The following is a 14,875-nucleotide window of genomic DNA, read 5'->3' as shown; positions in this document are numbered from 1 at the left end:
ATGCAACAGAAATTTTCTGTGACATCTGAAGGTAATGGTGACCAACAAACTTCCCTGAAAACCATCTACACAACACTCTACACCATAACTGCAGATAGCGAAGGACCAAACGGAGAACACGAGTTCAGACACCTCAAAAGTAAATTGACAAAGCAATCATCATATGATAGCTCTGTAAACCTCAGAGACATCTTTAAACCTTTGTCTGGTAAAGAAACAGCTAAGAGAATAGTGCTCACGAAAGGAGTTGCTGGCATTGGAAAATCCTTTGCTGTGCAGAAGTTCTGTCTTGACTGGGCTGAAGAGGAAACAAACCAGGATGTTGATTTTGTTTTTGACCTTCCTTTTCGAGTGTTAAATTTGAGTAAAGGTGAGAAAAGCCTGCTTGATCTGCTGACTGAGTTTTACCCTGTGCTCCAGCCTCTCAAAGACTCAGAATACGCTCAAACAAAGATAATTGTGATCCTCGATGGTCTGGATGAAAGTAGACATCAACTGGACTTCAACAACACAAAGATAGTGTGGTCTCTGAAAGACAGAACATCTGTTGCTAATCTCCTAGTAAACCTGATTCAGGGTAACCTCCTTCCTGATGCAAACCTCTGGATAACTTCTCGTCCAGCAGCAGCCAATCAGATCCCTGCTAAGTATATCGACATGGTGACAGAGATAAGAGGGTTTACTGACCCACAAAAAGAGGAATACTTCAAGAGAAGATTTAGTAAAGACTTGGGTCTCGCTGACAGAATAATATCCCATATTCAGTCCTCACAGAGTCTGGACATCATGTGCCAGATCCCAATCTTCTGCTGGATTTCGGCTGTTTTATTTCAGGAGGTCTTTGGAGGCGATGAAGAAACTGAAACCCCTCAAACTCTGACAGAGATGATGGCATATTTCTTGTTTGTCCAGACAAAACGCAGAAGTGGGAAATATGACAAGAAAACTAGGAAACACAAAGAGAATCTTCTAAAGACACACAGAGAGTTTCTTCTGAAACTTGGAAAGCTTGCATTTGTCCACCTTCAGGAAAACAAGCTCATCTTCTATGAAGAAGATCTGGAGGACTGTGGCATTGACATCAAAGAAGCAACAGTGCACTCTGGTTTTTGGAACATGGTTCTTGGAAAAGAAGAATTCTTCTCCCAGAAAAACACATTCTTTTTTGTGCATCTGACGGTACAAGAGTTTTTTGCAGCTCTTTACGTTTATGAATGCTTTACAACAAAAACAACAAAAGAACTTGGAAACTTCCTTAATTTGGAGGACAAAGACCATTCTTTACTTGATATTGTGAAGAAGACCATTGACAAAGTGTTGGAGAAGAAGAATGGTCATTTGGACTTTTTCCTACGGTTCCTTCTTGGTCTGATGGTTGAACCCAACTGCAGAGTCCTCCAGGGTCTATTGACTCCACTGGACCAAAACGAAGATACAGACAAGAAAATTTTAACCCACCTTAGATCCATCCGAAGAAAGGCCTTGTCTCCAGACAGCTGCATCAACATCTTTCAGACCATGGTTGAAATGAGAGACCACAAAGTAAAAGATGAGATACAGGAGTATCTCAAAATGTCTGATCGTTCAAAGACAGAGTTGACTCCTCTACACTGCTCGGCTCTGGCCTACATGCTTCTGGTGTCTAAGAATAAACTGGAAGAGTTGGATCTGAAGAGCTACAACACAACAGATGAGGGCAGGAGGAGGCTGATACCAGCTGTGAGGAGCAGCAAGAAGGCTGTGTAAGTTTTATTAATCTGTCTGTTATTTCTCTAAATCCAGGGAGGGATTAAATGATTGATAGACTGATTGATTAAAGACTCAGAAAGGTCAAACTAGATGTGATGTTTTTTGGCTACAAAAAGCTCGTAATGATAATGAAAGATATCTGGCTTTACAAAGTCGCTAACAGAGTCAGTAGCAAAGCGCCACAACACTTCCTCTTTTGTATTTCTCATTGAGATTCACAAATGCAAAAATCTATTTGCCTGTCTCATCAAATCATGACAGTTTGAACAAGATATTTCAGATTATGTAGGCAAGTACAGATTTCCACGTCTCACTATCCTTTCCCTATGTTGTGGTACGGCTGTGGCTGAGTGGTTAGAGCAGTTGTCCTCCAATGCGAGAGTTGGGGGTTCGAATCCACCAGCAGTCACATGCTGAAGTGTCCCTGGGCAAGACACTGAACCCCTCATAGCCTCTGATGTGTGACCCATCAGTGTATGAATGTGATCTAAAAGCTCTGATTAGTCTCTTTAGAATGATTTGTTCAATTAGCTTTGTAGAGATCTAGTAGAGTGCTGTATGAATGGGAAAATGAGGACACAGATTGTGGTGTAAAGAGCTTTGAGTATCTCAAAATAAGATAGAAAGGCGCTATATAAGTACAGTCCATGTTGCATCTCCTTGTATTCCTTTCTCTCACTGTCATATTTCTTCTTGGCTAACTTCTCACTCTGAACAGCTTCCTGCACTTCACTATTCCACCACCAGGTTTCCTTATCATCCATTCTCTGTCCAGATGACACACCAAGTACCTTCCTACCTGTCTCTCTAATTACTGTTGCTGTAGTAGTCCAGTCATCTGGAAGCTCTTTCTTACCACCCAGAGCCTTTAACAGCTCCTCTCTGAATTTCTCACAACATTCTTCCTTCTTCATCTTCCACCATTTTGTCTTCTTCTCTGATTTTACTCTTTTTCTCTTCTTCACAACAACAGTCATTCTACACACAACCATCCGATGCTGTCTGGCCACGCTCTCCCCTGCCACAACCTTACAGTCTCCAATCTCCCTCAGGTTTCCTCTTCTACACAGAATGTAGTCGACCTGCGTACTCCTTCCTCCACTCTTACAGGTCACTCTATGTTCCTCACTCATTTGGAAATAAGTGTTGACTACAGCCATTTCCATTCTCTTGGCAAAATCCACCACCGTCTGTCCTTCCTGGTTTCTTTCCTTGACACCAAACCTACCCTTCACTTCCTCATCCTCTGTTTCCTTCACCAACATGTCCATTCAGGTCTGCTCCCATCACCACTCTCTCCTCCCTGGGAATACTCTCTATCACTTCATCCACATCTTTCAAAATGTATCTTTCTCCTCCTCATCACATCCAACCTGTGGAGCATAACCACTGACAACATTCAGCATCAGACCTTCTACTTCTACCTTCAGACACATCACCCTATCTGACACTCTCTTCACCTCTACTACATTCTTTGCCAACTCCTTATTCAGGACCACCCCTACTCCATTTCTCTTTCTATCCACACCTTGGTACAATAGTTTGATGCTGTGAGCCTTGCTGCCCTTCTACTTGGTCTCTTGGACACAAAAATCTACCTTCCTTCTCTGTATCATGTCAGTCAATTTTTTACCTTTGCCTGTCATTGTCGCCACATTTAGAGTTGCTACACTCCTGACATGTTTCCCTCCTCTTGGTCTTTGACTAACAGTAGCACAATTTATGCCGGCACTCTGTTTGTCAACATCACATGTGGCAGTTGTTGTTAACCCTTGCCTCAGACGATCTAATATGGTTTAACGTTATTTAGATGAACTTGCATGTTTGTTTCAGCAAAAGTGTTTTACACAGGATGCCCTTGTATGAGTCAACCTTTACCATTAACTCTCGCTTGGGACGGCACAAGAGATGCACTGGCATGTGCTCCCCACTGGCTGGTTTATCTCCACTAGTCTAATGTTCATTAATCCCCAAAGTGATTCTCCTTTTCTTATCGGTTTCTTTCAGTATCTGTTTAATGCCAGAAAGTCAACTTAAAGGCACATTCAAAGTTCTTTCAATTTCCTAAACTGAAAGACTTTCATGGCTTTTACTGTCAGTTTTAGTTTGAATGTTTTAGATGTGAATAGTATATCTGCACATAATTTTAAATCATAAGCTTTTAATCTTTTTATAGGTTAAAGGACTGCAAGGTGACTCTAGAGTGGATTAAACTTCTGGCCTTTGGTCTCAAGTTCCCTCTGTCACCTTTAAAAGTTCTGGACTTGAGCAACAATGATCTTGGTGATGTAGGAGTGACAGACCTGTGTGAAGGACTGACGAGTCAAAACTGCAGACTCAGAACACTGAGGTACCAAAACAATGTTTCTATGGCCACAACTTCTATTTTATTGTGGAGCTTTAGTCACGTTATAACTTATGTACACAAAAACAAAGCAACTTGGGCTGTGTTCATCATTTACCCGTTGCAATCGATGTTCTGTAGAGAGACATAAAACGTGTTGAGTCAAACACTGTTTTTTCCAGGTTGTCTGGTTGCCTTGTCACAAGGAATGGTTGTGACTCTCTGGCCTCAGCTCTGCAGTCCAACCCCTCCCACCTGATGGAGCTGGACCTGAGCTACAACTATCCAGAAGAATCGGGAGTGAAGATATTGTCTGAGCTGAGGGACAATCCACAATTCAAACTCTGTAAACTAAAGTAATTAAAATACTTCCTATTGGCCTTTGAAACGTGGCACAGAAGCTTCTTAAAGACCTTCGATCTATTTGGCTATTTAGTGCTAACTGGCTATGAGAAGACTGGTTTAAATCTTAATAAGAAATAAATCATAGTTCAAGGTTTATGTCAACCATTCTTTTAACCGTCATCTTTCTTTAAAGTGTGGAAAAGGATGGAAGTCATCGAATGAGACCAGGATTTAAGAAATGTAAGCAATTATTTGTTCTTTCTATCGTAATATTTACACAAAGACAAACCGATTAATGCCTAACTGGGCAATGTGAGCTGAACTAAAGCACAAGATTTCTGACTGAAAACATCTAAAGAGGACTTCCAAAATATAGAGATCCACTTCTCTATATCCGTTATCTTCCACTTTTTCTGGAATCTGGTCACAGGGTCAGCAGCTTGAGCAGAGAGGCCCAGACATCTCTTTTCACAGCCACAGCTCTTCTGAGACAGCAATGTTGACAACGAACACCATGTTGGAGCATAGAGTGGTTCATAAGTGTAAATGGTACCAGGCCACCTTAGGTCAAAGTTCGATGCTCAATTTTATATTTGTGTTGTTGGACCTGCAGTCCTATGTCTTGGACACTCGGGTGAAGAGAGGGGCAGATCTGGCAACTGATCACCACCTAGTGGTGAGTTGGATCCGATGGTGAGTGAGGCTGCCGGTGAGACCTAGTAAACCCAAACATGGTGGAGCCCCCTGTTTGTGTGATCTTCAACTCACATCTCCCAGAGTTTTTCAGATGTTCCAGGGAGGTCGGGGACATGGAATCTGAATGGGCCAAATTCAGGTCCTCTATTGGAGTTACAGTTCCCAGGAGCTGTGGCCTGAAGGTCATTGGTGCCTGTCAAGGTGGCAACCAAAGGACCCACTGGTGGGCACCAGCAGTGATGGAGGCCATCAGGCTGAGGAAGGAGGCCTTTTGAACTTGTCCCAGAGGACTCCTGAAGCAGCTGACAGGTACAGGGTCACCAGAAGGACTGCAGCTTCGGTGGTTGCAGATGCAAAAACTCGGGATTAGGAGTAATTTGGGGAGGCCTTGGAGAAGGACTTTTGGTAGGCCTTGAGGAGGTTCTGGCAAACCATTTGGTGACACAGGAAAGGAAAGCAGTCCACTTCCCAGGTTGTACTTGGCATGGATGTGAGGTTGTTGACCCGTATTGAGGATATTGTTGAGCAGTAGAAGGAGCACTTAAAGGATCTTCTTCATCCACCCACCATGTCCACTTTTCAGGAGGCAGAGTCTGAGGACTTGGGGGAAGATGAGTCCATTACCATAGCAGTAGTCACCAAGGTAATCTAAAACTCCTTGGTGACAGTGCACCAGGGGCTGACAAGATTCACCCCAAGATTATGAAGGCTTCTATTGGATGTGGCTTCTAATGGATGTTGTTGGACATGGTTGGCACCTCTTTTCAGTGTTGCATGGAGGACTGGGATGACATCTGTGGAGTGGTAGACCAGGGTGGTAATTCCCATTTTTAAAAGGGGGACCAGAGAGTGTGTTCCATTTATTGTGGGATCACACTTCTCACCCTCCCCTGGAAAGTTTACTCCTGGGTGTTAGTAGGGAGGATATTGATACATAGCTGGGGAAAAGAGAATGTCTGGTTTGGGAACCTCGAGGTCTAACATCTGTTTTATGCAGATGATGTGGTTCTGTTGGCATCTTCAGTCCAAGACCTTCAGCTTGCACTGGGGAGGTTCACAGCCAAGTGTAAAGCAGTTGGGATGAAAGTTTGCTCCTTAAATTCTGAGGCTATGGCTCTTCACTGAAAACAGGTAGAATGGGTCAGGGGAAAGTGTTTGCCTTAGGTGGAGGATGTCAAGTATCTGGGTGTCTTGTTCACGAGTGCTGGTAGGATTGATTGACAGATTGTGGCCTCATCCTCCGTAAAGAGGGTATTGCTTCGGTCTGTAGTGGTGAAGAGAGAGCTGAGTCAAAAGGCAAAGTTCTCGATTTACTGGTCTGTCTACCTTTCAACCCTATGGTCATGAGGTTTGGCCCATGACTGAAAGAACAAGATCCCAGATACAAGCAGATGAAAAGGGCTTCCTTCACATGCTGGTTGGGCTTAGCCTTAGAGATGAGATGAGGAGCTTTGTCATCCGGGGGAGCTCGTAGTAGAGTCGCTGTTTCTCTACATCAAAAGGAGTCAGTTGGTAAGGGCTTCAGATTATGATGCCTCCTGGATGCCTCCTTTAAAAGGTTTCCAGGACATCCCACTGATAAGAGGCCCCAGGGAAGACCCAGAAGTTGAGAGAGGGATTTTGTATCTTCTCTTTCACGGGAACACCTTGGGGTCCCCCAGTACAAGCTGAAAAGTGTTGCTGGGAAGAGGGATGTCTAAGTTTCTCTCCTGGACCTGTTTCCTCTGCTACCCGATTATGGGTAAGTAGTAGAAAATGGATGCAGTGCAGTGCCTCTGTGTGTTGTCTCTGGACATGCTCATCATCCTTGCGTCTAGCACCCCCCCCCCCCCCGTAATGTCAGCGTCATTATGTGCTAGTATGCAAGATTTTTTTTTTCATTAGCACACTGTTGACCTTCAACCAAAGATTAAAAGCGTGATAGGAACTTTTTTTTGTCTCTAAACCCTATGTATCATTTTTTCACCACTTTTTTATTGTCTGGCCAAACGTCTCACTTGTAACTGAGTCTTTGAGGCTCAGTGTGACTTATCTGTTTAAATAAATGTTGAATTGAATTGAATTGAATTGGATGGATGGACTGAACAGCTCATAGCAATGGGCCCATACTCACAGAGCTCCTCCCATAGGGTACCTTGGGTATCTTGGTCAAATGCCTTCTCCAAGTCCACAAAACACATGTAAGCCGATTGGGCTAACTCCCATGACCCCCTTGAGGACCCCATTGAAGGTTAAGCTCTGTAGTAGTGGTAGAGCTCCACTTCTAGTTGACATAATCCACCTTCATTGAAGTTTCTCTCCTTTTTTCCAGATGCCTGTGATCTCACTCTGGACCCCAAAACAGCACACAAGAACCTCTCTCTCTCTGACAGTAATAGAAAGGTGACCTGGGTGAAGGAAGAACAACAATATCCAGATCACACAGAAAGATTTGATCAATGCCTGCAAGTTCTGTGTGAGCAAGGTTTCAAAGAGAGCTGCTACTTTGAGGTGGACACTGTGGAGCCCTTCAGCGTCGGGTTAACATACAAAAGCATCAACCGGAAAGGGAACGTGTCTGACTGCAGGCTGGGAGAGAATGATAAATCCTGGTGTATGACTGGTTCTGAAAAGGGTTGTTATGTTCTGGGCAGAAATGAAAGTATTTATGCATCTAACTTGCGGTGCACTCGTGTTGGAGTGTATCTGGACTGGGAGGCTGCAACCATTTCCTTCTACAGAGTTTCTAATGACAGCAGCGCTCGACTCTACACCTACAAACCAGGAGGTTTCAGTGATGCCCTCTATCTTGCTGTCGGACTCCATCCCAACACTTCTGCTCTGATTTGTCAGTTATAACTCAATGTTCATCACAATATCTCAAGTAGGCAATGGTGTAGGTTTGCTTGGAGATAGTTAGAACATGTGGTACACTGCAAAGGAACAATTTTATTAGGGTTGTTTAATTAATTAGTACTAAAACTAACTTAGCCCAAAATGAACAAAATTTAGTTTGACCTTTACCACAAAAAGCTTCTCTGAAAAACACCCTTAAAATGTTCACTATCAGTCATAAACTGAAGAGTCAAAGAGATGCTAGAGTCCGATGCATGCTTGAAGATATTAGGTAGGTATATTAGATATGTGTTGGACGAGGAGCAGTGTCCACTGTGTGGAGGTAGTTTTCACATTTGATTTGTTTTAGTTGGCTGCTGGGCAGCACAGTGGTGCAATTGGTAGAGCTGCCGCCTCTCAATGAGAAGGTTGGCAGATTGAATCCCAGCCGGGGCGCAGTTCTGGGTGGAGTTTGCATGTTCTCTCCGTGCATGTGTGGGTTTCTCCGGGTACTCCAGTTTCTTCCCACAGACCAAAAACATGCATGTTAAGCTGACTGGTAACTCTAAATTGTCCCTAGGAGAGAGAGAGTGTGAATGGTTTTTTGTCTCCGTGTCCCTGCAATGGACTGGAGACTTGTCCAGGGTGTCCCCCACCTGTCGCACAGTGACTGATGGACATGGGCGCCAGTGACCCCCGCAACCCAAAAAGGAATAAGTGTATAAAGATAATGGATGGATGGAGTTGGCTTCCATGAGCCACACTTCTTTTCAGTTGGTTGTGGTAAGACACCATCAATCTGTTGGCTGTTTGTCAATGAACACCACCAAAAGAAGAAGAAGAAGAAGTCAAGTGGACGTACTTCAAAGTGAATAACCGAGCAGGAGAGAGCTCTGGGAATAAACAGATCTGGACCTGAGCTTCCTCATTGTCTAATCCTCAGTCCATGAATGAAAGCCACCATCAGCATAAAAGGATGAAAGTGGTTAGAAGTTATCAACCTGGGAAAGACTCAGAAGCCACCTAGAGTTTGTGGCAAGCCGACTCGCCGCCATTAACCTACGTCCTTCTGAGGAGAGGCAGCATGCGCAGTGGATTTGACCCAAACCACCGTTGGTCATTGGCGAGGCTGAAAAGCTGCTTAATGAGTAGCAGCTGCCAACATGGTCTTAGAGGAAGACACTAACCTGATGCTAAGCTAAGGCTTCAAAAAGGTGATGAACGGCTCAGTTTGCTGCGAGCTGATGTGTTTCAAGGAGCAGAGTGACAGAAACTGTCCCCGACTTATTAATTTATTAATATTTCAGCTTTTATGTTACTGGGTAGGAATATTACTGTTGAGCTGAAAGTGACGATGGTGATGATTGTTAAATGTGATGATTGTTAAATGTGATGAATGAGGGTTTTTGTGGATGGAGTTTGAGTTTTCTTGTTTTCTATCATTTTTAATGGTGAAATCTGTTCAGAATATTAACTTTAAAATACAAATTACCAGTTCAGCTGAGTTTGTGACTAGAGGTTCTGTTAATTGTAAGAAGTATAATCACATTTAGTGCTCATGTTGGCAGTAACTGCAAATACTCAAATGTAATAAATTACAGTCGCTTGTTCATTTGCACCAGCTGCGATAAAATGTGTTTGTCGTCTTTTGTCATTGTAGGAATACTACAGCCTCATTTATAATCAGTTTATTGGGATTATTTTATAGTTTCATTTTCACACATGTAATGTGTGATTATTGTATTGAAAGTATACATTTCATTTTAATGTTTCATTGTTTAGAGATAAATGTAGAAAGGCTTGTATAAAAAGTACATCTGCCATGAAACCTTTTTAAATTCTCACTTTTCAAGATGTTTCTACGTTTGTGAGAGGAAAATGAGTTGTAGATGAAATCCTCCACTCGTCTTTTACTCGTGCTTGGTGATTCAGAAGATGAAACATTTACTGTTTGGTTGTAAAAAACATTTTATTTGCCTGTGATGTCTAATTTTATGTATTTCTTCATGATGTATTTGTCTCGTAGTCACATTCTGTTTTAATTCTGTTTTACTTTAAACAAACATTTATCAGTTTATCCTGATGCATGCTCAATAATCCAGGTAGAAAAATCAAAAAAAGTTCAATCTGGTCCTCTGGACATTCAAAAAAAATCAAAACAAAACAAAAAAATCTGGACGTTTCTACATTTTTTTGCTTTTTTTTTTTTTGAATGTCCAGAGGACCAGATTGAACTTTTTTTGATTTATCAGTTTATTATCTTTTTAAAGGAGCTGTGTTGAAGGGTGGACTCTTGTGTTTCATACTTTTCAAGTCCAAGGGAATTATAACAGTAAATAGGTCATCATCCTGTGGGCGTGTCTGTTAAGCTCAATGAAATGTTAAGGGAGTTAATGAATAAGCACATTTTTAAACATTATTATTTGATCGTTATTCTTCCATCATAGTTTTCAGTTTGCATCTCCTCCCACAGCTTTGGAAAAGATGGTAGTGTGAAAATGTGCAGCTCGATGGAGACTCCCCAGCCGTGGTCAGAGCTCAGCCGAACATCGACTGTCCATCAGAGCTGAAGAAAGATGATGTATGTTAGAATCTCAGACTTTTATAATAAATGATTTATTGGCCGTTTTTGCTGTTTTCAACATGATTAAACATTAAATGACTTAAATAAAACTAAACTGGTCTTGTTTCTGTTGGTGTCACATCATGAGTCAAGAGTTTACAGACACATTAAATTTTAAATACAGATTTTGCACCAAACCTTGTTTTATTCAGTTAAATATGAGATGATGCAGAAAGGCCGAGTGTTTCGTGTAAACAGTGAAATAAACGAGCGCGTGTTTCCACAATAAACAGAGGTGCCTGGTTCTGTCTGAAGAAAACAGAAAGGTGACCTGGCTGGAAGATGATCCACCACATCCTCACCACACAGGAAGGTCTGGTCCCCCACAGATGGTGTTGTGTGAGCAGGGCCTCACTGGGCGCCATTACTGGGAGGTCGAGGTGTTTGGATCGTTGAGCATTGGAGTCACATCATGTGAGGGAGCCCACACAGAAGACAAGACGGGCGATTTCAGGATGGGGAACTTTCCACACTCCTGGTGCTTGGTTTGTTCTGAAGACGGGTTTTATGTTTCGCACCATAACAACAAAGTTGACGTATCGTCCCTCGGGTGGCGCACCAGTCGGGTGGGGGTGTACCTCGACTGGCCTGCTGGCTCTCTGTCCTTCTACAGAGTGTCCTCCGACAGTCTGACCCGTCTTCATACCTACAAAATGGTTTTCAGTAAACCTCTTCACCCCGCTGTGGAACTTCACGCTCGGTCTTCTGCGCTGTTTTGTCAGCTACTGTAGGAAAACTGTCGCAAATTCACAAGAAAACCCAAACATGAAATAATAAATACAGTGGTCCCTCGATTATTGCTGGGGTTACGTTCCAGACACCCCCCATGAGAGGTGAAAAACCGCAAAGTAGCAACTTTGTATTTATTTTAGTATTTTTCTATATTTTAAGGTTTTATAAACCCTTCCTACACTCTTGCAATGTTCTCAACTCTTAAACCTACATCATTTTAACAACATAAGTATATGTACTGTACAATAGCTACTTCAAAATTTTACACAAGTACTCACCAGCTCTGCAGAACAGCAGCTCGGTTCTGGTTTTGCAGACCTACCTGCAGCATGACAAAGCCCACCACCCCGTCCAGGTTGATGTGCACGTGCTACCGCTTCAGGAAGGACACTCAGCGTGCAAGGCTGCCCATGATTAGTTCACCACCTCAGCCTGGTCCGGACCAGCACCAGGCCGAACCCCACCGCTGTCTGTTCCCTGCAGCCCCCAGGATCTGGGTCACACTGAGTCCGGATCAGCTGCAGCCCAGCTACTCACCAGTGAAGATACAACTTGAAGGATGAGTTCATCTTCAGAGTAATTTCAGTTTATTAACCTTCTTGCCATGTTCTGTGAACTTCATTGATAGATCCTCTCTCCATTGCTGCCATTTTGGCAGAAAACAGCAGCTGGAAGCACTGTTGGCTTCTGGGTAGTGTAGTTCTTTTGACTTGCGTTAAAACTACAAAAGCCTGTCCAAAGTATTTTTTTTTCATTAACTTTTTATCACGTACGTAATATTAAAGTTGACGATCGTGTGTCGTGTACAATCTTACGTTGAAAAACTGCGACAGAGCGAGTCCGCGAACGTCGAACTGCAAAATGGCGAGGGACTGTGTTGTATTAAAAAAAAAGTCTGAACCAATTTGCAATTTCAAACAGTTTCACGTAGAGTTCAGTTGTGTTGACAGGGCGGGGCGCCCTGCTTGTACAACGGTGGGGGAAACACTGTATCTCACAGTTGTCGGGCTTCTTTATCCAAAATGGCTCTTTCGTTGGCGTCTCCAGTGGTGACCTATTTTCAGTCACTCAGGCTGTTTCTGGAGGTAAACAAACACATGTTGTTGTTGTTGTCCCCTGGTCACAAACTTTACTTACAAATATTTAACAGACCGACACACTAACCACCGATATGAGGAAAATATTTGTGGATTTAGTTTGTCTATGATTTATTTGACCGGTGTTCATGACTTTACAACAAGTACCTTTAATCCTCTCACAACAACAACAACAACAACAACAACAACAACAACAACAACAGGCTGACCAGTTAGAGTTTCACATCATCTGCAAACAATCATAACTGTGTTGTTGGTACAATAAAAAAGTTACGTTTTTACTTTTAAAATCCTGTGTGGTGTTATAAAAAGTCTCTTTTTGTTTGATTGTATTTTATGACTTTTTTGTGACGGTGCTGAACTTTGACCTGTATTACTGATTAGGGATGCACGATATTATCGGCATGGTATCGGTATCGGTCGATATTAGCAATAAAGTTAAATATCGGACATTGGCTATTCCATCAAAAAAACTCACCGATATAAAGTGCTTTTGTTTTTTTAAGTTAATTTTTAATTTAAGAAACTGTCAAGTATATCTATTAATGCACTAATACTTATGCGCTTTTCATTCGTCGCTTGTGAGCAGGTTAGATTTGTGAAAATGTCCAAACGTGCACTGTTCGAGTGTTGTCCTTGTGTTAGAGAGAGTAAATGTCATGAATAAATTTGACATTAAACATAATCCAAGTTGAAGTGTTGCATCATTTAGGCATGTGCATTTGGTCGCAGGCCAACCTGACAAAGACCACGCAGAATAACGTGTTTTAATTCCACAGCAGAGAAAGATGTGTAATCTCTGTAAGAAGGTCCAGGGAAAAATATCGCTTAGTATCGGTTATCGGCCAAAAATCCAATATCGTGCACCCCTACTACTGATGTGTTTTTTTATGTTTACTTCTCAGTTTCTGATCATTTTCTTGAGTCGGAGCAGCTCAGATGTTGCTGAACATCTTTCCAGTGTTCCATGAGTACCAGCTGGTTAAACGTTGACTCTTGTTTTGATGCTAAACTTCAGTTTTATTGTTAATCTGTACTTGAACTACCTGCTGCCCTCTGAGATGTTACTGAACGCTCTCTTATTCAGAGACGTTTTCATGAACGTGTGAAATTATTCCTTGAGCCGTGTGCGTTTCTGGGTTTTGATCGCTGCAGTTTGATGATTTGTTAAAAGGTTTTTCAAAATAAATCACTAAAAAAATTGAGAAATTATTATTATTTTTTTTTTCTTAGACTTCTAGAGCAAATCTCAAGTTTTGGATACTTGAACATAACACGAGTGCTCACACAACAACAACAACAACAACAACAACAACATACCAATTTATTTCTAAAGCACTTAAAACACAACAAGCAGCCATCCGAAGTGCTGTACAAAAATAAAAACAAACAGTAAAACAATAAAAACACCTAAATATATAAAAAGATAATCAGAACATCACAAGTAAAAGAATGCAACATTAAGACACGGATGCTGACTCACTCTACGTTAAAAGCCCATGAAAATAAATGTGTTTTTAAACGAGTTTTAAAAACAGAAAGTGACGGGGCCTGCCTGACCTCCAGCTCATTCCACAGTTTAGGAGCGTGATGGCATGTAAAGGTGAAGCAGTTCAGACAAATAAGAAGGACTGAGACCGTTCAAAGACTTAAAAACAAACAATAAAACTTTAAAATGGATTAGAAACTAAACAGGAAGCCAGTGAAGGGACGTCAGAACGGGAGTGCCGTGCTCACGCCTGTACCAGTCAAAAATCGTGCAGCGGCATTTTGTACCAGCTGTAACTGTGAGAGCGAGGCCTGGCTAACTCCTATCAACAGTTCCAATAATCCAGGCGTGAGGTAATAAAAGCTGGATTACTGTCTCTAAGTGGTGTCTAGAAAGGAGGGGCTTGATTTTTGACAGGCGCCTCAACTGAAAGAAAGAGGACTTAACCACGTTGTTGACATGGCAGTCAAGTTTCAGGCAGGGGTCCATTTTCACTCCTAAATTTGTCACAATGGATTTTTCATATGGAGCCAAAGAGGAAAAATCCGAGGTGGAGAAACTGCTAGAATCACAGGATTTAAAGATCATAACCTCAGTCTTTTCTTCATGAAAATGGAGGCAATTAAGTGTCATCCATCCTCTAATGTCATGAAGACAGTCCAGGAGAGACTGAGTGGAGCCATTGTGCTTCAAAGGGGAGTAGACTTGACAGTCATCCGCATATAAATGAAACTGAACACCACGCTTTCTGAAAATAGAACCCAGTAGCAGAAGATAAAGAGAAAATAGGAGAGGACCAAGAATAGAGCCCTGGGGTACCCCCCAGGGGAGGACAGCAGAAGCAGAGGTAAAATTATCCATCATCACACTGATAGAAGATCAGAAAGGTAGGACCTAAACCACTGCAGAGCTGAGCCAGTGATGCCCACCCACTGCTCCACAACAACAACAACAACAACAACAACAACAACAACAACAACAACAAC

The 14,875-nt window shown here is 42.2% G+C and overlaps 1 protein-coding gene across 1 annotated transcript; it reads left to right on the top strand.

Annotated features, from left to right (window-relative positions):
- LOC119414250 (NLR family CARD domain-containing protein 3-like) lies at positions 1 to 7,972 on the top strand. The gene is made up of 5 exons (XM_037681381.1): positions 1 to 1,742; positions 3,926 to 4,099; positions 4,276 to 4,449; positions 4,632 to 4,678; positions 7,446 to 7,972. The coding sequence occupies exons 1-5, from the start codon at positions 1 to 3 to the stop codon at positions 7,970 to 7,972; spliced, it is 2,664 nt and encodes an 887-aa protein (XP_037537309.1).
- The last annotated feature ends 6,903 nt before the right edge of the window (positions 7,973 to 14,875 follow it).

Source organism: Nematolebias whitei, chromosome 1 (assembly GCF_014905685.2).
Source record: "Nematolebias whitei isolate Nwh7 chromosome 1, NemWhi1, whole genome shotgun sequence".
NCBI lineage: Eukaryota > Metazoa > Chordata > Actinopteri > Cyprinodontiformes > Rivulidae > Nematolebias > Nematolebias whitei.
The sequence above is the reverse complement of the archived record's forward strand: the minus strand, read 5'-3'. Positions and strand labels throughout refer to the sequence as shown.

What these genes read in the sequence shown, in the direction of transcription:
- LOC119414250 (XM_037681381.1), top strand. Translation starts at nt 1, where the DNA reads ATGCAACAGAAATTTTCTGTGACATCTGAAGGTAATGGTGACCAACAA. An exon ending in TGCAGACTCAGAACACTGAG is followed by an intron (nt 4,100 to 4,275) that starts GTACCAAAACAA and finishes TGTTTTTTCCAG; the next exon opens with GTTGTCTGGTTGCCTTGTCA. An exon ending in GAGACCAGGATTTAAGAAAT is followed by an intron (nt 4,679 to 7,445) that starts GTAAGCAATTAT and finishes CCTTTTTTCCAG; the next exon opens with ATGCCTGTGATCTCACTCTG.